Source organism: Sparus aurata, chromosome 19 (genome assembly GCF_900880675.1).
Source record: "Sparus aurata chromosome 19, fSpaAur1.1, whole genome shotgun sequence".
Lineage (NCBI taxonomy): Eukaryota > Metazoa > Chordata > Actinopteri > Spariformes > Sparidae > Sparus > Sparus aurata.
In genome coordinates, this window is record NC_044205.1 from 11,021,295 (window position 1) to 11,046,917 (window position 25,623).

At 38.7% G+C, this 25,623-nt stretch overlaps 1 protein-coding gene across 8 annotated transcripts in view; it reads right to left on the bottom strand.

Moving 5' to 3' along the window:
- The window catches only part of col11a1a (collagen, type XI, alpha 1a), an 80,330-nt gene that overhangs the window by 13,820 nt on the left and 40,887 nt on the right, over positions 1-25,623 (bottom strand). For all 8 annotated transcript variants that reach the window (XM_030398456.1, XM_030398459.1, XM_030398457.1 and 5 more), the window contains 20 exons: positions 25,542-25,595; positions 23,140-23,193; positions 22,108-22,152; positions 21,945-21,998; positions 21,662-21,706; positions 19,634-19,687; positions 18,995-19,048; positions 15,350-15,403; positions 14,759-14,866; positions 11,682-11,771; positions 10,421-10,474; positions 7,653-7,760; positions 7,436-7,543; positions 6,837-6,890; positions 6,566-6,619; positions 6,265-6,372; positions 3,055-3,108; positions 2,920-2,973; positions 2,701-2,754; positions 2,121-2,174 (listed from right to left, as the gene is read on the bottom strand). In XM_030398456.1, the coding sequence (XP_030254316.1) occupies positions 2,121-2,174; positions 2,701-2,754; positions 2,920-2,973; positions 3,055-3,108; positions 6,265-6,372; positions 6,566-6,619; positions 6,837-6,890; positions 7,436-7,543; positions 7,653-7,760; positions 10,421-10,474; positions 11,682-11,771; positions 14,759-14,866; positions 15,350-15,403; positions 18,995-19,048; positions 19,634-19,687; positions 21,662-21,706; positions 21,945-21,998; positions 22,108-22,152; positions 23,140-23,193; positions 25,542-25,595 (1,314 nt within the window). The remainder of the gene's footprint in view (positions 1-2,120; positions 2,175-2,700; positions 2,755-2,919; positions 2,974-3,054; positions 3,109-6,264; positions 6,373-6,565; positions 6,620-6,836; positions 6,891-7,435; positions 7,544-7,652; positions 7,761-10,420; positions 10,475-11,681; positions 11,772-14,758; positions 14,867-15,349; positions 15,404-18,994; positions 19,049-19,633; positions 19,688-21,661; positions 21,707-21,944; positions 21,999-22,107; positions 22,153-23,139; positions 23,194-25,541; positions 25,596-25,623) is intronic.

Sequence of the window (25,623 nt, forward strand, 5' to 3'; positions counted from 1 at the left end):
CTATAGTAGTCGGGGCGGGCATTCATTACATCAGTACTGCAGGGGGCAGCATTTTTTAAAGAAGTCAACTCTTAATTGAATGTGGTTCAAAAACTGACATGGTCAGGGGCGGCTGAGAGAAATGGGATCCAAAACTGATCACAGCAACGGAGGAAAACATCTTTGAAAGGTCAACACTGCTTATATGTGATTTCCAGCTAAATGAGCCATTGAATATGATGTTACTGTGTCAAGGCACTCCTGATACATATGGACCACTCAGACTAACGTAAAAAGTACAACATATAACATTTACAGCTTTCATGAAGACCATGTTTCCTAGAATCATCATACTCCCTAATGAGAATAAAGTTGGTGATGACTTTCATATCAGGTTTCATTATTACTGTAAGAAACTTTGACTTTTCCAGCTTCTGTAGCTCCATTTGTGTTCATAAGAAGGTGCGTGAAAAACACTTGGAGGCTAGAAGGAATTCTACAGATTATATGATTTAGTTTCAGACTGGTTGATGATTTCAATAAGAGATTGCCATGTATGTCCCGTTTGCTACACTGCATTTGGGCAGTCAGCTTTTTCTATTCATTGAGTGGAACTCTTTAGCAGATGAGAACAAAGAGCTGTAGTTTTTATCTGCTGTACAGCTTTAAAGCCATGTTAAATATTTGGGTAAAGAAACAGTTGAATCACAGTTAATAAAGTTTATATGATGTTTGCACTACACACATACTTAAGCTTCTTTGTGGTGTTTTTGTTATTTATTGTATATTTATGGTGTATATGGTTCAGCACTGTGTGTGTGTTTCAGTTCTCTTCAATGTATATCATTACTGTGGGCCTCCTTTTCAAATGGATGAGGATGATAATTACCCTTTTAGTATTAAAAATCTGAAAACTCTTATTGCAACCCCTGTGTTGAATATTATACATTATGCCATAAAAAATTAAGTAAAATACAATTTTAATGAAGGTAAATCCAATCCAATATTTTTTCTCAATACCATATCTTTTTGTAGCGAAGGCAGGTTATCAATTTTGCCACTGCCATCAAAACTAAATGTAAAAGAATTTAAAAAATATGTGAAAGGCAGTGGGTTGGGCTGTGCTGATGGGGACTTAAGCTGCACATTGACTTTGAAAATGTCAATGACACCAGCAGTATGATGAGAAACTAGTAGGGGACATTATGAATGCTGGTAATCACGCTTCTCTGCCACTCCCACTGGAGAAAGGCCATCTTTTCAATCTGCTTTTGTGCCTCAATAATGATGAATGAGGCAGTGGGGCTAATAGAGCCATCAATGATGGTTGTCTGGTGAAAGTTAAAAACAAAAATGTCATAAATCTCTGTCTGGCAATAACACAGGTAAGTGTGTGGATACGGTACATTAACATGGAATTTCTGAAAAGGCATTTAATATTATAAACCCCATAGTAGAATAAGAACAATCTATATACCGGGTAAAACTTGTCCTTCACAACTGTCCCATTGTAGCAATTAAAACAGGGCAAACCACAGCTAAATGCTGTTTTGGTGTTTTGATGCTGACTTGATTCATTGCATTGCTGTTTAGGGCAGACGCACCAGGCGTATCCTCCTGGTAATTATGTCTTAAGAGTCTGGGAGGAGACTCAATTTGGCAGGCCATGAGGACATGGGGTGCAATGTAGAAGAGCCATGCTGAGCTGAACTACCAGTCTAAATGTGAAGAGCAATTACTTTCAGTGTGATGAATACAAAGTGACAACCCAAAGGAAAAAAAATGTTGGATTGGATTTTGTTCAGTGTTCGCCTAAAGCTATCCATTAAGCAACCGTTTTTCTGTGGATAACCTACAAATACATGCTGCTGCTTGCTGGTACTATTGTGCTGTAACAAAAAAAATACTTGACCACCATAGTGAGTGGTGTCTACACTAAAGTCATGTAAAGTTGCTTTTTTAAAAATATTTTTCAACTAGAGTGCTGTTAAGCTAATAGTAGAAATGAGTGTTGATAAGTAGGATGTGCTGTACATGTGACACACATATGGAGGCACATACATATAGATACCGACATAAGATATTGCTGCAAAACATATTTAGTTTGACAAACTATCAAAACACAAACAGAGCTAACTTACCCCAGTTCCGGACTCTCCAGGTGGTCCCGGGTTTCCAGCCTCACCTTGTTCACCCTGTGGTTACACAAATGTCAGTGTCTAGACAGATAAGCCTTAAACCTTGCACATGGAGAGCTTCCAACTTGAGAAAAAAGTCACATATACGCTAAAAAAAACAGTTGTTACATACTAAGACTTAATGATGTTATTAATACCAACAAAAGTCAGACATTTAACTTAACTAAGACTACATCTGTAGCTGAGACAAGGGTATTAAAAGTTACTGTATTATGAGTGCCCTCTTAAAGTGTTGGTAGCCCTTCATGTTTCATATTCCAGAGTCACTTTAACAGCCGTGGTGCAGCATTAAGTATTTATAGTGCAACTGTCTGCCAAATGGCAGTAAAATGGATGAATCTTGTTGGAAGCATTGTAAAATAGACATTAATAGTGTCAAAGCACTAACTCAGACAAAAAGCTGGGGTATATGAAACGAATAGACTGCAGGTGGTAACAAAGGGAGGGCGGCCGAGTCGTCTGGAGTGGGCCAGCAGTATTTCACTCCCAGTGCCTAACATCATGCTTAGCTTCTGACTCTTACCTTCTCACCCACAGATCCCATGGGGCCCACTCCTCCTGGTGGGCCTTGTGGACCCTGCAGCAGGAGAGAAAAAAAGAGATGAGTCATCATTGATCATATTCGAAGAGGAAGCCACTTAAGATGTAGTTAGATGTATGACATAGTATTTCAAATCCTTTTTTATATATGAAGGCTATATAATTGTGTGTATACACATTGTTATTAATTGGCCATACATACATCAGCTCCACTAGGACCCTGAGGACCTCTGGGACCAGGGGGACCAGGTGGGCCCTGCAGAAAAAAAATGCAGTGTTGTTAAAGTTCATCAAACCCTCAATAAGAGTGCATACAAAAAGCAGATGTGTCTCTTACCATGGGGCCAACATCACCGTTCTCTCCCTTCTCGCCAGGAGGCCCAGGAAGCCCCTGAGGATGACAAGAATGAATAAACAATTATATTAGCGGAAAAGAAAACAGTCATGTTACAAGCAACAAGGTGCTGTTGCTCGAATGAATGATGGTGTTCTTAATGATTTAATTTTGTTTGTGCCGTTAAGTGCATTCACAACAGCTGTTCCTGCCTGAGATTTAATTTGCCATTTGATTTGACTGCTGTGAATACATTGCTGTGATGCACTGAAATATTAAATATATCTGTGGGCCAGAACATGCATAAATGAATCACTTGAATCCATGTTTTAACTGCAGTCTAGTCCTATTATCTGTTTAATGAAATATTCAATGAATATCTTTCAAGTGAGGTCAAGAACAAGACTCTCACAAGATGAACCAGAGACCTTCAGAAAACAGTCAATCTTGTGCAGACAAACTGAAGAAAGCACTAACAGAAATAAATGTAGTGCAATTTATTGATGGCAGGAGACAATCCTTTAAGCAAATATACACAATCTTTCAAAGCTCTTTGAATGACATATGAGACATGGGGTACCAGAGAATTTTAACAATAATACAGTACTCAAAATAAGCACAGCAGAAACGTCAGATATGCCAGATTGTTTATATCCAGATGTAACCACACAACAGGACCCCTGCACAACAGAGGTTTAAGCTTCCCTATAAATACTCAGGTGAAAGTGAGATGATTTTATTCTACAATTCTGTCATTGGCTCTGCAAACATGAAACACAATACTCCCTTTTTTCCCTTGTTGTCCGACTCACTCATGCATGTTAAATGAGCAGCGCGGTTAAGACCTCATGTGCGTTTGAACCCTGACATTTCTACGGGTAATTGCTTTGATTTAATTGCTGTAGCCTGCTTTACCTTTGCATGAGTGTCTGTTTCTTGACTCAGTGTGTCACCCGTTTTGCAAGGGAGGAGATCAAAGAATTATTCCTTCTCCATGTGCTTACACCAACCTAAAACACTCACAACAAGGGCCGGAGAAAAAATAACTCTTTGCTAACTTTTGTCAGTTTGTGTGCACTGTCATACATCTAAGCGTGTGTGTTCCTTCCTTTGTTTGCAAGGGTTTTCCGTGAGTGCTAAAAAGTGTGTGTAGCTGCATGCTGATTCCTGCCTTGCTGAGAAATCTCATCTGTGTAAAGGTCTCCTCTGGGCTGAGATCGTTACCGGTGCCACTAATTATACAGCATGGTAAGTGTGCTCGATGAGGAACTGACTATCCGAGTAGGTCTGTCCACACAATTAATGGAATCGCAATGGGAAGGGAATTACTCCCAATTAAAAGTCCATTGAATACCATCCTGCAGAGACAGGATAGAACCTCAGAATGATGAGCAGTAGTCTATGTAATTTCATCAAGACAATGACCCCAATCCCTGTAGTAAACTCTTAACGTGTTTATCTTGAGAAGTTGATTACTAATAAAACAGATAATGATGAACAAATGGGCTACTACTGAGGTGGAGGTCCGACCTTGTTAGATTATTATCATGCAAACATTATTAAGGCTAGTTGTAGCACAGATTGGTTTTCTTGTAAATTCTTTGCATTAAGCTTATCTGCCTTTTAAATAATTATTTTCTGGCTTAAAGTATTCCTTGGATGGGCTCTGTACACACCTACATGTATACACACTTATGAATAACTAAACAATTAATATCATGAAGCAAAGTGCAACACTGATGATAATACCTTTTTCTAAAGCATTAAACACACTGATAAGCATTGTCGGTCTGAGGAAGCATGCTTACTGGCCCTCCTTAAATGTAGTGATGAAGGTAGGATGTTGTCAGCGAGTGGAGGTTAGAGTTGTAATTATTGCAGGTCAAAAGCTTGGTCAGCACACAATACACACCACACACAACACAGATCCAATTTCAGAACTTTCCAAGTTCAGTGCCATCTGTGCAATATGTGTTGGTGTGTGTGCCTCTGTTTGCACTGTAACATGGTGTGGGATAAATGTCACACAGTGTAACCCAGGCTATTTAGAGTAGTAACTGAATGATCCTGATTCTTATGTATGGCATCCCATGACACTGCCACTGCTACTGCAGACAGAACAAGTCAGAAAATAACTGAAAAATATCATTTCATTACTCGACTGCAGTGTTCTAGTCCATTAAATTATAATATAAGAGATGTATGCAATATAATACAGTGTATAAAACAGACATTTGAGAAAAAAATACAATGAATGGCTATACCTTAATACATTATAATTATTTTAAATGCAGTTTGTAGTAGTCATCTGCACTACATTTATTGCATTTTTCTTCTTCCCAGCTGTTGTAGAAGCCTTTCCTTCCATAGCAACATGTGATTATTGTAGAGTATGGTATTAGCAAAGCAGTTAATTGAATGGCCCCTGAAACTCTCTTATGCCTTCAGAAAAACAAGACTTAAAGAGTCTAAAACACATCTGATCTCTCAGGCTAAGCACTAAGAGGGACATGACTTGGTATGTCAACAGGGCCACACAAAATATTTACCAAAATGTAAAGTATATAAAATGAAAATGAAGTTAGTCGCTGGATCTGAGATTCTTTTGGGTGCTTTGGCGAGAGATTTTATACCTGAGGAGCCAATATCTCCCTCCATGTATGGCTCACCAGGAAATGTCTTCTTTAACATCATCTTTATGAAGCTTGAACTACGGCTCATAGAGGATAGAATGTGTTTATACAACAATGATGAGTTTCTTCTAACCCAACGATACAGGACTACAGGACTACAGGACCCTCAATAAGCTGTACAGAGCTCACAGGGTGGGACAGTTGTTGTGTCATGTGAATAGATGAGGTTGTGGAGGCAGGATTTGCCTTTGGTCTAGCTTCCATTTGTCATTCATTTTGTGAATTTGTGCTGCCTCACCATATATCTTTACGCAATAATTCTTATATGAAAATGGTAAAAATTGATTGCTATATTAAATCAGTTATACACAATGTAGTGCCTGAATTTCTCAATGTACCATAACTATCAACAAAGATAAATGTGACTCTTGAGTACTACTGCATAATGCCTCTTACTGTTTTCATGAAGCGCACTTGAATACTGAGGGATACCATCATGGCTCATTGTATGGGATTACTGCGGGTGTCTGTATGTATTTTTTAGTATCTGCACAGGTGAAAATGTGTGAAGGGCACCAACCTGCAGGCCGATGGGACCAGGGGGTCCAGGGAAACCTCTGGAGCCTTCATCTCCCTTCTGTCCAAACATACCCTGCTGACCTCTGGGACCAGGCTCTCCATCAGCTCCCTGAGAATGAAAAACACACACACTTTAATTGTTTGTTTGTTGGGATCTACTACTTCTACAGATATAACACATTGTCTAGAAATACAGAAATTCAGAAATACTATAGATGTATCTAGCTTGCATATATCTTCCAGCCTGTCTTTTCATTTCATTTGTGAGATTCATTCATGCTTTTAAGGGCATGTGTACTTACAGCAGGACCTGGGGCACCTATGGGACCTTGGAGACCAGCTGGGCCAGGAGGACCCTGAATACAAACAAGAAAAAGTTGTGACCACATCATCCTACTGTATAAAGGCATTCAAGTATAACTTAGCTTAGCACGGTGTGATAATGGTGTGAGCGTGTAGTTCTGTGAGTAGGAATCCATTCAGAAAACATCACTAACTCCTTAATTACTATGAAAAAAGGTAGTAAATATGAGTGCAGCTAAGGAATGAATGGACTTTGTTTCCATAACGCACCTGTTCTCCCTTGTCAGCTTTGCTTCCTTTCTGACCGGGCTCTCCAACCTCTCCCTGGGAAAGAGAAACACAGACACAAACACACACACAAAGTGTGGGCTCAGCTAGCTTTGTCTCTAAATGTTAACAGTTTATGAAAAATCATTGAAAACTCTCAGCGCAACATAAACAACCATCATCTGTAACCATAATCTTTACAGAGTACTTTATGGATGCACAAAAATTGCATTTTTTTTCACCATTTAGTTCACTGCACAGCAAACCTCCAGCTACAGTGACATATGTTTGGCAGTTCAATAGAAGGCCTGGTAGTAATCTTAAGGGGTATAATGATTGCAGAAGATGAAAAGAGCTACAGTATTTCAATTTAACATCTCCTCTAATTTCATTTGCGGACAAATGTGGTAATGAAGATGGATAGGCTACAGTGAAGAGAAGAGACAGACATATTCGATGCAGATGGCCTAAGTGGGAACATGAGGATGAGGATTGATTGGCAATCTGTTTCAGTCTCAAAACGTATCCCACTATGGGAAATGAGAGGGATTGTAACTGGGCCAGCAGGACGGGATGGGTGGTGGCGAGTACGGCTGTCTGACCTTGTCACCGTCCTCTCCGGGTGGACCTTGAGGTCCAGCAGGCCCAGGCAGGCCAACAGGACCCTGAACACCATCACGACCAGCAGGACCCTGAGGCCCTTTCTCGCCCTAGAAGAACAGAGACATTTGTTTTAATTACATTTCTAAAACAGAAGAAAAGATAACAAAGAAGAAAAAAAGAAACAGCTGCTGTGGGAAAGGAAAAACAAACACTTACAGGTGCTCCCTTCTCTCCCGCAGGACCTGGGGGACCCTGAGGACCAGGCCTACCAGACAGGCCAATTGGACCAGCTGCACCAGCGGGACCCCTCTCCCCAGGCGAACCCTGTGTGTGTGGGAAAGAGAGAAAGATGATGCGCGAAAAATAAAAGGCAGAAGCCATGTTTTGTTCATTCCAAAGAGGAATGGACACATATTTAATAGTTTTGTCAGTCTGTCCATAAATACGACCTGAGTATGCGCTACAATAACCACTGTCATTAAGAAATGTACAAAGCAAGATCCAACTGAGATGCACTGCTAATGGATCAACACACACATCCACACTTACATTCACAAACATTTTTAAAGAGAAAAACTGCAGCAACAAACAGTGGCAGGTGGCTTTTCAGTTCTAATAACACAGCGCTGCTCCTTAAAAGCAGCCAGCATTATGTGCTGTATGTCTGGGAGCTGACGCCTCAGTGGCTGTAAGCTCTGAAAATTTCACTCCTGCAGTTGGAAATGCAGTTCTGAATGAAAGAGGCTGCTGCTGTGTATCAGTGCTCACATACAGGAACACACCTAAATCCATAAAACATGATGGTGAATGATAATCAGCATTTCTTTTTTAAAATCTCTGTTGCACTGAACTGACTGTGTACCTGCATGTGCGTTAGCTTCATGTTCCCAGGAATACATTACACTATCAATACCGAGCAAAAATACAAATTACGACTGTTTAATGTTCTGTGAAATCAAGAACCTAATTATGGAAGCTGTGTTGTTCATATGTTGATATTTTGTGCCTATTTTGGTATTTACGTACTGATACATATTGGAGCTAGCGGAACAGGTATTTGTTTCATTTTGGGTATGTTAATACTAATAAAAGTAAATCTAAATATCATCATCTTTTCATCACCTCTTACATGAATGAGAGTATTCTGTGATCCCATCTATGTCAAAGAACATGCAACTGATTCTACATTGTTCATCCATCAATCAATTTTCTACTAAATTACTTTTTCCCCCATGCAAAGGCTTTTCTATTATGTTAAGAACAACAATCACCGGGAAGAACAGAATATGGTAACACTTCACATGAAAATGACTCTTAAAACTCAATAGTGATGGAACCCTATGTTTCCTATTCTGAAGTGTGAAATGACACATCTAACATCATTCATTATCATCTCTGCAAAAACAATGAAAACAGTTTTTGGTTAACATAGTCTGAATGCACTCAGGGAGAGTGAAGGAGGTTATAAATACTATGTCTTAATATTTCCCACATCTTGAAGCACCAAAACTCAAAGGTTTCTGTTAAATTAACTTTAGACCTACTCTATGGTCTACAATACAACTAAATGTAGAGTGCAGGCTACTCTTATTGTGGTCTTGAGTAGGACGTTATGAATGTATTTATTTCCCAGGGCTGCAATTACTGCAGTGGAGTCACATTGCTGCCACATTATTCTAAACACGTTCAATCAACATGTTCATGTATATGTACAGTAAGTGCTGAATGCTAGACAGTCAATCCTCTAGAGAAGGAAACTGCATTCTAAAGAAAATTAAGTAAACATATTCACATTATGCAGAAACCTGATTTATACTGCAGTCAATAACATATAGCGTTGCAATTGTAACAATGTATGTTAATGTATAGAGACAACGTAAGGGCCAAAAGTTCATTTCAAGTTTTTACAATGAAATGATTAATTTTTTAGCAGCATAGGTGGGTGCACCATGAAAAATGTCAATTTCGTGATTAGGAGGAAGAAAGAACTCTGTTGTGACAGCAGCAGCCCATCATGTCATTCAATTGCTGTAAGCTTATTTATGTGTCTTACAAAGAAGCTCTAGAGTTTCAGTGACGAAGAACATATGGGCCAAAATGCAGCCTTTGGGACGGATGAGGGACGTGCAGGAGCAATGCCCAGGATGACTAGAAACTGACTCACCATATGGATGCTTTCCTGGCTGTGTGCTTTTTGCTGTGTGTGTGTTTCTTTGTTTGGTTCTGTCTCTGTGTGCCAGGAGGAAATGGAGCAAACATTCTTGATACCCAGCTACTCTAGCGCATGATCGCTCCTGTGACAAATCGCTGTGTGCAGTGGGACGGGATAAAGTTTGATGACTCTTTAATTGGAAAATTAATAATTAAACACTTATGATGTGACCATGATGGCTTAATGAGATTATACATTTATACCTATGTTTATATTTATAAGTTAGTTTACTATGTTTGATTTTTCTTCATGTGTGCCTTTAATATTCGCTGTGACTTATTTACCTTTACAACCTCTAATTTCCTATAATCCCGATCTCCTTTCTCTGTGGCAGTTGTGGTGACTTCAACAGAATGCACGAGTGTGTATAAATTCACACATTTTCAACACTACAAAGCTGAAAAAGGGCATCCTGCTCACCAAACCTTACCTGTGGTGATACAAGTTTAAAAAAAAAACTGTCTCTCATTTAAGTTTCAGAGCTTTGCCTCAAACTTCCTGCCTCCCTGGTGGTGATGTTAAATGGAAAGCTAGTATAAAGATGGCCTAGCAGTTAGCCAGGGTAAATCGAGACCATTTTTTTCCCTGTTCAAATAATGTAAACAGCACTCTGGTGCTTGGCATATGAGGGTATCAATAAAACATGACATATGCTATACAAGCCAAATCAAATATAGAATGTCATAAAAAATGTTTTAAAAAATCCAATACGGAGAGGACAGAAACCATTTTTACCCAGTGGTACTTTGATCTCACATAAATGTATACTTACAACAGGACCAGGTGGACCTTGTGGCCCCTCTCCGCCCTTCAGACCTGCTGGGCCCTGAGGAGAAGAAGGAGAAAACACATGAGGTCTTCCTTGACATAGCTGTTAAACTCTGTAACTTTCAGCCTATGCATTTGCTCTTCAGCCCTGCATTTTAACATGTCCATCATCAGATGCCCATCCAGCAGGGACTGTCTGCTTTCGTTTACTCATCCATCACTTGGATTTAACCTCAGAGCACTGCTTCAAGAAATATCATTGCTATTGACATTTTCATCTGGGTAGACCACCAGCATGAACCCAAGGCCAAAAGTATAGTGGGTGACAAAAAATATCATTCGTTATAATTCGTTATTCACAGGAAATTAAAAAAAAGACACCTTCCCCCTTAATAAAGGTGCTCCTATAATTCATACATACAGTATATAGATACATAAGTTGTACGTATACAGGACTGTGAGTGTGTCTGCATGTAGGTGCCTATAACTGTCATTGGGCACATGCAAGCGTGTGAGTTCTTACATGCAGTGTTGTGTATAATATGTAGTATGCAGGTGCGCTTTCCTGTATATTTGTCATTGCCCAAAATGTGTGTGTCTGCAGCTCCCTAGTGGGCTACAACAGAGCACATGGTAGTATCAGTAATGAGTCTCTGCTGGCTCTGGCTGTGTGCTGGAGTAAATTACAATGGCAGAAAACAATCAGCCCCACTGCTGGCCTGCAGAGTCTGACTGACCTTGAGGATGCAGGCAGCAATGCACTTCTTCCCCCTGACAGTATATCCATTCCCAGCCACCACAGCCTAATTGCCAACATTGCCCACTTAATAATTCATTGAGTAAATAATGCATATAAAAACAAAGAAAATAACTTTGCTGCCCCCCCAAAAAATTCTAGCAAAGAAATACAAAAAAACAATTCAAGTCTTTGAGTTAAACCAGAGAATAACTCACAAATGGATCCCCAACCAGCCTACCTCTATAATAGAGGACCATGATGCATTGCGTCAGTTAAAACAGTGGTGTCAGTTGTGGCGGAGCGATGCAGAGGCACGCCTGTTCATTTGTTAGATGTCGCTTTGGATTTCCTCTGCACTGGATTGATTGCTACGAGTGAATTCCTGGGCTGGTGTCTCTAATGAAGTGAAAAGCTCTAGATCGACGCCGGTCCATTTATTATGTAACAATGTTCTGTCACTTTCTACTAGCAAATGCATGTAAAGAGAAGCTATGATGAATAGGTGCAGGTGGATTGGAGCTCTTACCGTAGCACCGGGTAGACCTCTTTCTCCAGGGAAGCCTCGAAGGCCAGGGGGACCATCTTTGCCAGTGGATCCCTGTGGTCCGGGGTCACCCTAAATAAACAACACCAAATATCTGTGTTAGTGTGGTTCGGGATATGTTCATCAATACAACTTTGTAATAATACTAGCAAACTTTTTTACATCTAAAGGATTTTGTAGACTACAAGATTCTGGACAAGTCTGGAAATTTTAAGAACCAACCAAAAGTAGACAAGTGATGAGAAAATAGTCTCCTACATGACCAACCCTGTAGATCAACTATTCAAATCAGGTGTCACAATGTAGAAATAAAGCATGATGCTGCATGGCTTATAGCTCACCTCAGATTAATTTTTTTGGTTACACTATATAAAAACTCTGTTTCTTGAACAGCTGTTGTGTATTCAAGTGTGAGAAACAGAAGCCATGATTAATAACAAGTTGTGCTATCAACCAATCAGGTGAAAGAAAGTTTGTCTGGATTTAGGAAAGAACTGTCATCTACTCTGTCGACTACCTGCCAACTGAGCTTTGCCAGTCAACAAGTTTGAAGTTCTAATATTAAGAACTAAGTAGTATTCCAGACCCTTGGGCAGGTCTGTATACAGCTGAAGTATCCACATAACAACCAGCTTCTTACTGCAGTTATACAGGAAACTGGTGTATGATGACCTTCGCTTGACATGTGTTCAACTTTTGTCCCTTTACATGAGACTGCTGTCACTGATGGGTCACTGGTCTGTTTTTACAGAGATTCCACACCACATAATTACTTTACATAAAAAAAGTTCGAAGGGAGGTTTCAGCTTAGCCTCCTTCCTTATACTGTGTCTTAAATGGTCTTTATTCTTCAGTCATTGCTGCAGCATTAGTAATGCCTTATAGTGTCACAAATTCAGTTTTTGCAACAGCAAATTGAGAGCTTGGAACTTAAATATTTTAGACGCCTTTATTTTTCTTTTACTGTAAATTTAGTTGTCAAAGACACCATACACAACTTCCGATGTAACTTTATTGGTTGGTGCTGGCATGGAGTCAGTATTGGTTTTAAGATGCAAAGCACATGACAGATAAATCATGTAGTTGAGAACTGCACAGCACTCAGACAGATCCTTGCAAATCAGAAGTTAAGAAATGCCCGTCCTACTTAAAGATGCTTAACATCTTCTTCCTCTCAGCCCTCTGGTGAGATGTGTACATGCAGCTATCTTTCGGAATTTATGCATTTAAATAAATATATCACAATATAAAGCTTGCAAGAGAACTTTAAATTCCTTTAAGAAAATATCAGTTTGAAAAGTGTGTACTAATGGCTTTGCACATCCCACCAGGATCAGAAGTGTACTTGTTTTGTAGCCAACATCTGTCTTAATGGGCCATTAACTGCAAATGGTTTGAAGCAGGTATGTTTTCTGCGGATTCATTAACAGTGTCACCACACAGTCAATACATAAGCCTCAATTCAATCAAAACCAAGGCACTACTGCTTTCAAATCATAAAATATAATGATTTCTCTCTTCTCGCCAACCTCATTCTGAAACAAATGTTTCTGTTGTAAGGGTTACATAATACATTTAACAATTCACTGCTTAAAGTCTCAAAGCTGAAATGTAAAAAAAAAAAAATCAGGTGTGAATCACACCAAAAACATACTGAGCAAGATCTTTTTGACTGAACTAGCAGACGGAGCTTGACAGTAAGAATGTGCAAGCAAAAATCTGTTCAGCTTCTGCAACTGTTGACATGCTCTCCCCCTTCCCTAACCCTCAATTCAGACAGCTAACTTTTTAAGTTACTTTGTATTCTATCTACAAGAAAGGAACATCGCCAATAATTGTAGGGCAACGTCATTTACTTCCTAGTTGATTTTGTGCACCACATCCCTAAAACAAGGACATTTGACTTCAGTAAAAGTAACTTCTGGCTTGGTTCTCCTTTCTTTTGTATTGGCAGGCTGACTTTATCTGCAAACAGGGAGGCACAGAAGAGTGGGCTAGAGAGGTATAAGAGGATTTGGGCTCTGCTGCCAAGACCTCCACAGAGTGTCCCTGGCATACTGATGCGCAGGCCTGAGCAGTGTGTGGAAGAAAGTGGGGCTGTGAGTGGCGGAGGGTTTTGGAGTTAGCCGACGGACTTGATTAAACTGTCTGTTCGGGGATGAAAATGAAAGCAGAAGACGTAGGGGTTTGAGGGAGAGGATAGTGGGCGGGGGATGCTGAGTGGTCCTTGGAGTCGGGGGCTGAGTTTGGAGCAGCCCATACTTCTAGAAAATGGTTACTGTCTGCTCCTAATGGGCACTCAATTGCCAGCTAAGAAAAGGCCAGGGAGGGAATGTTGTTCTGTGCTCCCAAATCTCAGCCACTGTATCTTCAGCAGTCACCTGCCAGAGTCTTGAGAAGACCTTGGTATTTGTGTGTATCTTGGTGAATGTATTGCCATAGATTTATTTCTGCTTATTCCCAGTCTTATGTAAGCAATCCAGTAGTCTATTGAGCTTTGCATGCCCTCCAGAAATATATCTGCTTGTGAATGCTCTGGCTCAATCTGCAAAATCAAATCATGTACTATAATTGCAACTGCATAAGTTCAATTTGCAGCCCACCTCCATAATGCTGATCTCTCCATCAACCTCCCTGGCTCCCTCTCCTCAGTGTGTCTAACACAAATCTAATGCAGCCCATGAGAAAAGCCAAGCCCAGTCTTGTGAACAAATTACTTTGTGCATTTGTTACAAACTATAGAGGAGATGGAGAGCAGTGGGGTGATTTCTAACATGTTGTGCAACTATAGAAAAACAAATTAGCATTTATTGATAAGAATAATTGTTGGGATCGCCTATGGTTTTAAGAATTCTGTATGTTAAAATCATGGCAACATTTGTGTATTCACCCCTGCTTTAATGTTCTATTTACTTGCCAATTCATTTGATAGTATATTGTGTATGTTGCTAAGACTGGCTTCGTTATTGATATGTATTCTTTGTTTTGATTGAAAACCCTTGGGAAAAACTTTTGGCACAACTATATTCATCCCTTAGTACAGTACTCCGGACACATACCTTTGATCCCTCCTTGCCAGCAGCACCAGGAAGACCCTGTTCTCCAGGTGGCCCAGGGGGTCCAGGGTGGCCTCTCTCACCAACGGGACCGGTCTCTCCAGTTGGTCCCTAAGAAGTCATCATACCATTAGATATTATTTACTGTTTAACATTACAACTACACATTATGGCCTATACATTTATACAAATCATGTGATATCATGAGGGCCTATTTGATTGATAACTTACACTAATACTTCAAAGTCCATGAGTCAGTGGGTGTCTGAAACCCAAATAAATAATTGATCTATTACCTAAGTGAGAACAGATCTTCCAAATTCTGTTTAAAGGCTCAGAAATATCCACCTGCACTGTTATGTTTTAGATACCTACATTATTTATTTTTCTAATAATCTATGATGGTGGTTCACAATACCACACTGCTTGCTTTACATCTACTGTTGATCGCAAACATTAGTCAGATAACTAGCTTACTACTGCTGTATCACTTTTTGCTGAGAACTAAGCATTTATTGAGGAGAATTACAATTTCCCATTCATTAAGTTATACCTGAATAATATATTTATCCTTTATTAATACATGTCTCTTACCTGGGGCCCGACAACACCTCCAGGGCCAGGTGGACCAGTTTTTCCTTGGAAACCCTGAAAAAGGATTACAAAGACATATTTATATGCTTCTTGATAATAGGGTAAACACATAGCTTATCTATTAAAAGTAAATAAAGCATGGAGATTCCACTTGAATTTGTTTTCAGCTGATAAGCAGCCATTTAGGTTTGGCATTTTCCTATAACAATACAATGCTGCCTGCTAGATAACTATAGCTAAGTTTACAGTCTTTTGTTATTTCATACACATTGAGGACTTCATTCATTAGATGTTAAAATTACATGATGCATATTCAGGACTTTAAGCCTTTACTGACAGTCAAAAGTAGGTACAAACAGGAAAACACAGAGAGAGAGACATGAGAGCAGTACATGTTTCTGGCTGGAATCAGACCAAGGAGACAGTGCTATTCATTAAGTATATATACCTAACCAGAGACAAGACCTTTCTGTAAAGCAGAGTACTTTTCAAGAGGTATACTTCATGGATGTTCAAGTACTAACAATGAGCATAGCTAAGAAGCTCAACCACCACTAAAGATAAACAAATAAACGCTCTTCTCTCTGGGTGGTTTGCTTGTAATGTCGGGTCATTGACAATCAAAGCTGATAAAACCACATTCGTAAAAAGTAAATGAAATGTTATTGAAGGTTCAGCTTCTGTTATATTGAAATATTTAAGAATCTTATACATTTTGAATCTTTATTAAGCATCAATTTTGACATGTCAGTATGTGAAAATGCCAAACCACTGAGAATTTCAACCCAGATCCTTAGCTCTTAGCTGTTTTTAGATTTAACTTTAGAGTCATTGGTTAATTTTTTTTTTGGCTTGCTAATGAGGAACATGTGGTTGAGTTTGAAATAATTCATATTAAATTATAGGCAGATGTTTCTATCAAACAAGGTCTGGCAAGCTCAGCATCAACAAATGAAGAGCCAAGCCAAACAAGTAACTGGTTAAGAGAGAAAAGCATCTGACAGCCAAAGATCCCTTTTATAATTTTCTCAGAGAGCTGATGAGCCAAACCATAGCTAAATGACCAATGAATATGAAGATGAAGCAAGACGCAGGACTCCAATGGAATGATAATGTCGCTCTAAGTCTGTTCAATGTTTAATTAGGCATCTGCTGGCAATCACCTTTGCCACAACTTCATGAGGCTGATCTTACAGTACAATCATTCTGTCAGCAATTGCATGCAGCTTAAAATTGACACTTTTTTTAAATTTTGATGACTGTTGCCGCTGTAAAAATCCAAATGACTGTGCCATGAGTTTGTTTCCAAAACTAAAGAGCAATTTGAATACATTAATAACACTTACCCCTAACCCTTTCAGAATTGTTAAATTAAGTTAAGTTTAAATGTTTGCACACAATGTTCTCTGGTGTAATATAAACCAATTAGTTGTAGTAAACTTGTTAAAGAAGTTTATATACACAGTGTGTGGTCGATCTTTTAATTGCAGTGTTCCCAACTGATATGCTTAAACAGATCAAACAGCAGAACAAGACATGCCAAAAAAGATAAAAGTTCTGTGTCTCAAGCATTCAATCTAACAGTGCAGCACAAATCCAATGAACTTCGTCTTCAGGGAGAGGAACAATCCAATCTGCATTGGCTTGAGTCTTCTTCCAAGTACTCTATATTAGCCCTAAATATTAACCCAATGTGATGCTTAGTAGTCCAGCCATGAAGTGAATAAACATAGCAGGAGTGTGAATATATAGAATGACTGGTATCCTTTATGTAGATATCATTTTATGGAGACATGTCTGTCACCTTTATCTGGGTTGCTAAATACTGATGTATTTCCAGACATGACAGGATGAAAAGAGTGATACAGTTAAACTCTATCGATGCCAGAGAGTGATTAGCATAAAGCACATATCAAACTCGAAGGGCAGTGCACAGTGCAAACCGACTCTCATTTTGGAATTCACCGGTTTCAATTGGTCTCTGCATCTCTCAGTCATCAAACTCCAGCATATCACATTTTCACTGATGCATTTAATTCATAACTCATTTAATTTACAACTTCTTATACCACAACTTAACAAAGTTTTCAAATCCAAGCTCAGAAAGCCAATTGTGTTTGAGTTATGACTCCAGGCTTATTGATCCCTATGTTGTGATTTATGGTGATTTACTACTCAATGGAAACCCTTAGGCCATGCTGTTTCAGCATCGGCCCTGACTCAGAGACACAGACTCAAATCTTTATTTGCACTTCCTCAAATGCAAGTTGTGTTGCCAGGGCTGGGCGCCTATGAGCATGTTTATTGCTGTGATCTATTATCATATTGGGTGCTTGTGGAGCCTGTTCATCAGCGCATAAATCTACAGCCATAAACACCTTAATGAAGACTCTATCGTTGTTGCTGGAATAGAAGCAAAGGCAGAGAAGCACTCGTGTGTGGTGTATCACGTTATCTATAGGAAAGAGGCAGGCGGAAAGGGAAGCTTTAATGATAGAGGCGATGATCTGTCAAGCTTTTAGTAGAATTTATTGCCCTCTGAGCCTCGTCAAACCAAGGTGCACTGATGCATACCAAGTGCGGAGGAATCGAGGTTGGGAACAGGGGATTGCAACTAGATGGGATCAAGTCAAACTTTGCTTTGTTTTGTTATTTCTATTGTCATAAATCTTATGTTGCATGGGATACGACATCCATGAATTAATGCATCTTAAGTGCAGATTTAGTACAGCCATTTCTTATTAAGCTCATGAATCTGTTTTGACAAAAAAGTACATGAATCACTGTTCTATCATGCAAAAACAGATTTTATGTCTGCTAGTTTGGTTGTACCTCACTTATAAGTGCTTGATTATTTAAGACCTGACAGTGCTACAATAGAACATCTTATTGCACCTGAACAATCTAAGTTCAGTGTCCTTCCTTTGGATATTTGCAAACAAAAAATAGAAGCTGCATCAAAAATGGTTAACCGACTCCTGGTGTCCACCTCTATGACACGGGAGTCTGAGCAACCTGGATTTACTCAGACAGAGTGCAGCATGTGTGTGCGTGTGACTGGAGACAAGCAGATAGATTCAGACAATGTTCACAACGGATTTGTCTTTCGAGTTTGGCTTTAACAGACATGTCTGTCACTTTGGCTTCCCACTGAGATGTTGTATCACTGATTGTAATCTACTGCATACGAGAGCATTAGAGATTGGATTTGGAGGTGGAAGGGAGGGTGGAGTCAATTGAAGTGCAGCTAACTGACTGGGAGGGATCAGATTTGTTCTGTGATCAGTAGGCAATTGAAGAAGAAACTGTCTTTTTGGCTTTTTTAGTCTAAATGGCACTAAGCACAGAGACTACAAGCCATTAACACACAAAAAACTAATTTGTATGGGTTAAAAACATGATAAGACTGAGCATTGAGAGGAGAATCAAAATCAAACAGAAAATGAAAAAAGTTATGAGGTGTCTCATTCTTGTATTGGAAATATGCCAAATCTGCCCAAGTGTCGAATATTAAGTTATATTAAGTTTCTAGTTTGACGTGATGTCTTCTGTCTCTGCACTCAGCAGGAGGTTAAAGGCTGAGACTAAAACGGCGCACACAGGTTACTGAAAGCACAAACAGGATATTGCATCTCTATGACTCACCGTCTCTCCACGCTGACCAGGGTGTCCGGGCAGCCCATCCTTTCCAGGTGGTCCCTGTTAGGTGCAAATAGTACATTCGTCACCATCACATCCATATCTGAAGTGAATCATGATACTATGAAATTGGCCCCATTGCTGTAATAAAGGTTTATTTTACCAAGCAATGAGATTATTCCAGCAAATGCTTTGTAGGCACAATATCAGTCGTACAAACATCATTTTCGGACTGGCACAGTCATAGCTGGACTACTGGAACACTAATGAACAAATAACAGGTTTCTATTATTTTGGTGAAAGGAACAACATGACTGGCTGAGGGCTAAGAGCCAGCTATGAATCTATTCTGAATCGATAGGTGGAAATTACCACTTGTCTCCTACCTGGACTGGGGAGTGAGAAAATGGGTTCTGCTTCAATAACAGTTAGACTAATGATCCCTGCACAGAATTAGGGATATTGCTATGTATTACTGCACCCCATGAACTCCTCGAATTAAATCAATTGTGACTTACATTATAATGTTTGCAAACAAGGCTAATTTGCAATGAGACAGTTGAAAGGACAGTAAGTTCTGAGAAACTGATTTTACAGCCCATTTAGATTTAAAGCACACAAAGTTCAGGAAGGTAAAATACTTACAGGGGGTCCCTTTGGTCCAGGGAAGCCCACTGGTCCCTGAGGTCCTTGAGGCCCCTGCAGTAGACAAACAAACAGTCAGTGCTGCATTATGCTAAAAGGAAACACATCAACATAACAGTAACAGGTTTGAAGAACTTCATGTGGACATATGAACATTTTCAGAGTAACTTGAGAAAGCACATCCAAGTTATTCGATATAGAAAATGGTGTAAAATCATTATTGTCAGTCATTGTTCAACAGGTCATTATTGTGAGCCCACTCGAGTGGTGACAAAGCTTTGGGCACAGTGCCTCCATTATCCAGCTATAGAGGAAAGTAGTGAGTGTGGAGTTATAAAGATTCTCTGAATGTTTTCTAATGATACTGTAGTCTTCCAACCAGGGTGAATCTTCGAATGTTATCAAATGTTTGAGAGGTGATGTTTCTTGTCTAGCTAGACATTTTCGTTTAATTTCTCAGAGAATGATACATGGATATTGATGAAAATCATCCACAGTATTAAGGTGGCTGTTATCTGTCAGTAAGAGTCTGGAGTCTGGAAACGGTAACGGTAAGAGAAAGATATCGGCATGCCACTGACAAAAATGTTCATGTACTGAAGCTAATGTGAAATTTGTTGATCAAGTGTAATTTGTCTTTGGAAAGCTACTTAACAGTATATTGTTGAGGTTACACAAGGGCCTGGAATTCAGGGAGATTAAATATAACTCACATTTAAAATATCTCCTTCAAATCTAATCTTTTGCATTCTAATGTAAATATGGCTCAAATCTGGCTTGATAACTGAAGTTTATCTATAAATCAATTTCATCTATCAGATTTGAGTATTTTTTAGTTTCTGGGGTGAATTATGATATCTGATTCTCATGGGATTTTTAAAAATATTTTGTATTCAAAGGAACATGACCAGCAAAAGCTGTTAAGCGATACAGAGTTCATGAACTGATCATTTAAATTTCACAATTTTGAATCTCTCAGATTTGCACAGTATGTGGGCACACACTGCCCACATACTGTCACGAATCACAAATTACGAAATTCAAGAGCTGCGTATCAACATTTGATACAACATGCTATCGTATATTCTGCACTACTAGGAAGTACTGGTGCAGAGGGCACACATTATGCACTCAGTTTATCCAAACTTAAGCTCTGATACTAAAATCCAAAACCAACGTTTTTAAAAACTAAAATGCATAGTCTAGATAGAGGAGCACAAACTGCTATGGGCAGAACTTCTCCCTCACAGAAGTATAAAACTAGTGGAATTTGAGGATGATTTTACTTTATTAAATGATACCTGTGATTCACACTGGCCTTTGATATAGGAAAGACTGAATGTGACTATTTTAATGAAGCATGATGAGTCATATGCTGTGTAGCTAACCGTGGAAAACAAGAGGTTTTACAGAGTTTGGTAGCTGTCCAACATTGTTGTTTCATCTAACAGAAGAGAGGTCATGTTTTCTGATTAACTTACCTTCATCGTGCTCTGCCAGAGTTCTAATAAAGTCATTTTCTCCCCCGTAGTGTCAGGAAAATGCTAATGTCACTTGCTGACTTGCATGACTACTAGATTCCTTTCAATGTTTCACATTTTCTTTGTCACACAGCAAAACTAATTGCACTTAAACACCACTGGAAATCAAACAAAATCTAATGAAAGGTATTAAATAAAGTGGCAATGCTGGAGGGCCATTCTATCGTTGCTAATGTTTTTAGCCACCTAGGACTCATTGCTCAATAAAAAATGCTATAAATCTTGATCTGCACAATTTTTGTATTTTATTTTTTGTCATAAACAAATTAGCAAACAGTAAGATTTTGAATGACTGAATCTTTTACTAAACCTTACTGGTCTTATTGTCATTCCAGGAAAACTGCTTCAGTGATTAAAACACTGTCATCTTGTTTATTAACCAGTCAGAGGTGAGGAGGACAACTTTGACAAACTGTGACAAACTTTTAACCGTTTGTGTATTTACATGTATTATAACCATCCCAGAGTGAGTGTGTTATGGACTTACTCGCTCGCCAGGTGGGCCTGGAGGACCATCATTGCCTGCTGTGCCCTGTTAAACACAACAAGAACAACAGATCTTCATCAGTCAATATGTAGGTGTAAATATTTTTGCACAACATATATTTGGCATTGGCAACGATGGGAGCATTGTTCCAAAATCTGTCATGATTTCATTCGAAAAGTTTCATTTAATTCTAAATTAGATGTTGAACTACTTGACTGACCAGCGAAAAGCCTAACATCAATGCAAGGGCTGTGTTTTGTTGTGATTGCAATAATTAGTGTACCTTGGGACCTGGTTTTCCTGTTGGACCTCTGGCTCCTCGACCCCCACGAGGACCCTAGAAAAAGACAATAACTAGTAAAACAATGTGGAAAATACACCAGTCTACTTAAATGATGACATGTGTATATAGGATGAGTCATCAATGAGTGAAAAAAAATACATACTGTTGGACCTCTTTGCCCTCTTGGACCAGGCTTGCCAGCAATACCCTGTTAGATAATCAAAGGCGAAACAGTTTAAGCACTCACACAGACTTCCTGTGTTTCATTATTCAACATTAATTCACTTCTGACAGCACTTTACCCTCTGTCCTTCAGAAAAGGGCTAAAATCACTTCTATAGTGTCAAACAGTCACAGAACAATTCGCTTCCTGTTTTAAATTAGCACTGTCATTTTTTAATTTCAAAATATAAATCAAACTGTACTTGTGCTAAATGGCATTTTGATAATCTTTCAGTACATTGAAGTGCACTCCGACACATCTCACTTACCTGAGTCTACTTAAATCTCAAAAAGCACTTTTTGAATAACAACAATTATTTTTGCAACATAATATTTCTACTGGTTGGCTGACTAAAGCAGCAACTTGCCAAGAATGCTAGGAAAATATTTCTATACTAGCTGGAAATGGCTTTCTGGCTTTAAAAACTAAATTTGATTTCATGAAAAAAGCAGTGAGTGTTTCATTTTGGCAGGTAGCCATGGTCATTGTAAGTGAGATAATGTACTTCCAAGTGTCCACTTAATGATTCTGATGTACTCAACAAGCAAAAAGCAATTTTCTCTCCACTACTTTATATATTTAAGATCATCTGAAATTGATACTTTTTTTTAACATTACCTCTATGAATCGACAGTTTTAAATAAAGCGAATGGACAGCGGCCAGGACTATTTCATAGGTGTTATTAGTAAAACCTGCACCTTGATCTCTTTTCTGCATCAAGACTATGTGAGTGAAACTTACTTTTTTCAAGCCAAGTAATGGGGAGAGGTGCTCAATGAAAGCACAATTGTTTCCACATCTTTTGTTCTCTCCCCTACATTGATTTTGCTGCTTATTTTTTGTGCCAAGTCACCATACAGAAGTCTTTATAATAGCAATCAATTTTCTTTTGTGCTGGGATACGATGGTGTGGTGATTTTCATACACAATCAGGCACAGTGTGTGTATCTAATGAGAGTGTGTGTTCTTACTCTGGCTCCTTTCTCGCCGTTGGCTCCAGGGAATCCAGGGAAACCGCTTGAGCCCTGTTAATGTGAGAGGGCGATATCATGGAGGGAAATGAGAGAAACATGAGAGAAGCAGAGTGGGTCAGGGCATGCATGATAATGAATGATTTTTTTTATAAATCATCATCGGTTACTCTGTGCCATTTCACACTGTTAACACTTAACACCATGGGCCTTATGTAACAATCCATGAATTTAAATTAGGTTTAAAATATCCAAATGTATCCCTCCCATGACCTTAACATGTTGTTTCTTCCTCATCTGTCAATGTTATATTTCTAAAAAGATGTGTCTACTTCAGTTGGATAAACCACCACTATTAAATATAATGAATGTGTTTTAATTTTGAACACAGTTACTATATTCCTATGAAGTGAAAGTTTTACAACAAAATAACATTGTCTGCCTTCAAAAGAGAATATATCCAATTCACAAACTTTCCCCACTCTGGTATCTCTAGAAATGTTTATCAAGCTGGCAGAACTCTGAAAGTTTCTCCGGAAAATTATCTAAACTTAGTATGTGGGGAACACACACACACAGACAGAAACATCTTGGGAAGAACAAACAAGCTTAGCACAAGACCTTTGTAAACACAAGACAAAGGTGACGCAATTTGTTTCTGCAGTCAAACTCTGTGAACTGGGGATTAAAAAGCAGCTTACCCGTTCTGCAGCATCTCACCATACGTTGCATTGGGAGATTCAATAAAAAAAAGTAATCAATGATATCTCACTATTGCTTGGTTATGTCTAATACCTTATTTCTAATAAGTCATTTTAACTGTAAATACATTTTGTGCTGCCAAACTTTGATTTACCACTTTAGTTCATTTTGTTTTTTACATTGGGTCATTTTCACACAGACTAATTTAAAAAACTTGTGAATTCTAAATGAAATACTTTGTTTTGCTCAACCTCAACATTAGAGACATGCCATCAGCAATAAAATACAAAAGGGGCATGAGCACTTCTCTTTGCAGTATTCTGGTGAAGTAGAAACCCCTATAACAAAACAGTATTCAGTGAATGTGAGCCCTATGGGCAATGCTTTGACATGCCTCTGGCATTGCTTCATCACAATCTGAGTGGGCAGCAACTCTTAACATACACTCATGTTCACTTAGACAAGTGTTTACAGAAACTGGTTCCACAGGATCATCAAAAGATTGTTGTCTCATCTCCTGACATGAATAAATCATGTCAGCAAAAACTGTAACACATTTGGTATGACTCAACTGATTTCCAATGAGAGAAACTGAGACCACTTTTCTTTCTCTTCTTTTCATTTGGCAGCAAATGTTGCATTGCTTTACAGCAACAAACAGAAGGGGGAGCTGTTTCTCCAACACAATGACTGCTACAAATTATTGAGTTTGTGAGATCGTAAAGAGCAAATGGGATGGGATATGTGTTATTATTAAGAACACCAGAGCAAACTACTTGATATTGAATCTTATTAGTTAACAAAAATTGTGCCAAAGTATTTAGGCAAAAATGTATTGACAATAATTGATGTTTAAAAATTCTATAATATCTTCGGATAAGATACCCTAAAGGGTAAGTTATAACTAATTACTTACTGTTTTAAACTTCCATTTGGAAATAATGAGGCAAAAAAGGTTTGGAATGCTTGTTGGTTTCTCACTTCTAATGAGCCATTAAGTCTGCAGTTAAAAAATGTTGATATGTGGTTAATTAATGTATTTTGATCCGCAGCACCTTCCCAGACGGTAAGTGGTTTAACAGTCAATCGGAGTCTTTTTGTTTCATTAATTAGCTGAAGAGACAAACAAATGTCATGCTGGAAGAGGATAAACACAAGCCAAAGGTTTTATTACCACCTGGCAACCTAAAAAGTTGTTCTAGTTAATAGATTATAAGTGATCTATAGAACATTACATGATGTATTAAAAAATGTAATCAATATGAATATATTAATAAAAATACCATTTAAAAAAGCCATTAGTTATGTTCACCTTAATTTCAAGAACAGTCGCTTTAAAATGATTTCTTTATCATGTAAAACATGTAATGCACAAATGATCAGCACCAAAGCCCTGCTCCTCCCCAGGGATGCAGGGTGCACTTACTGTAACTGTTTTAACCATCACACAATTTTGCATTAAATAGTTTATCCTACCAGCTGTTTTTACTACATTATTACGTACTACAGTTTCTGATTATTTTATTGTGAGTCACCCATTTACATGAAACCATTAAGCTGTATAGTGTGGATTTTTTTGTCCATCATTTTGATAACCAATGAAGCCTTAACAGTTCTGATTCTGAGCGGACTGATGCAGATTCATTCAGAAATAACAAAAGACAGCATCTTTCATTGTGGTGAAAGTGACATCAATTTACCTTAGGTCCTTGTCTTCCTGGATAACCTGGCAGTCCCGGAACGCCCAGTTTACCCTGAGAGACGTTAACAGCACAAGCAAAA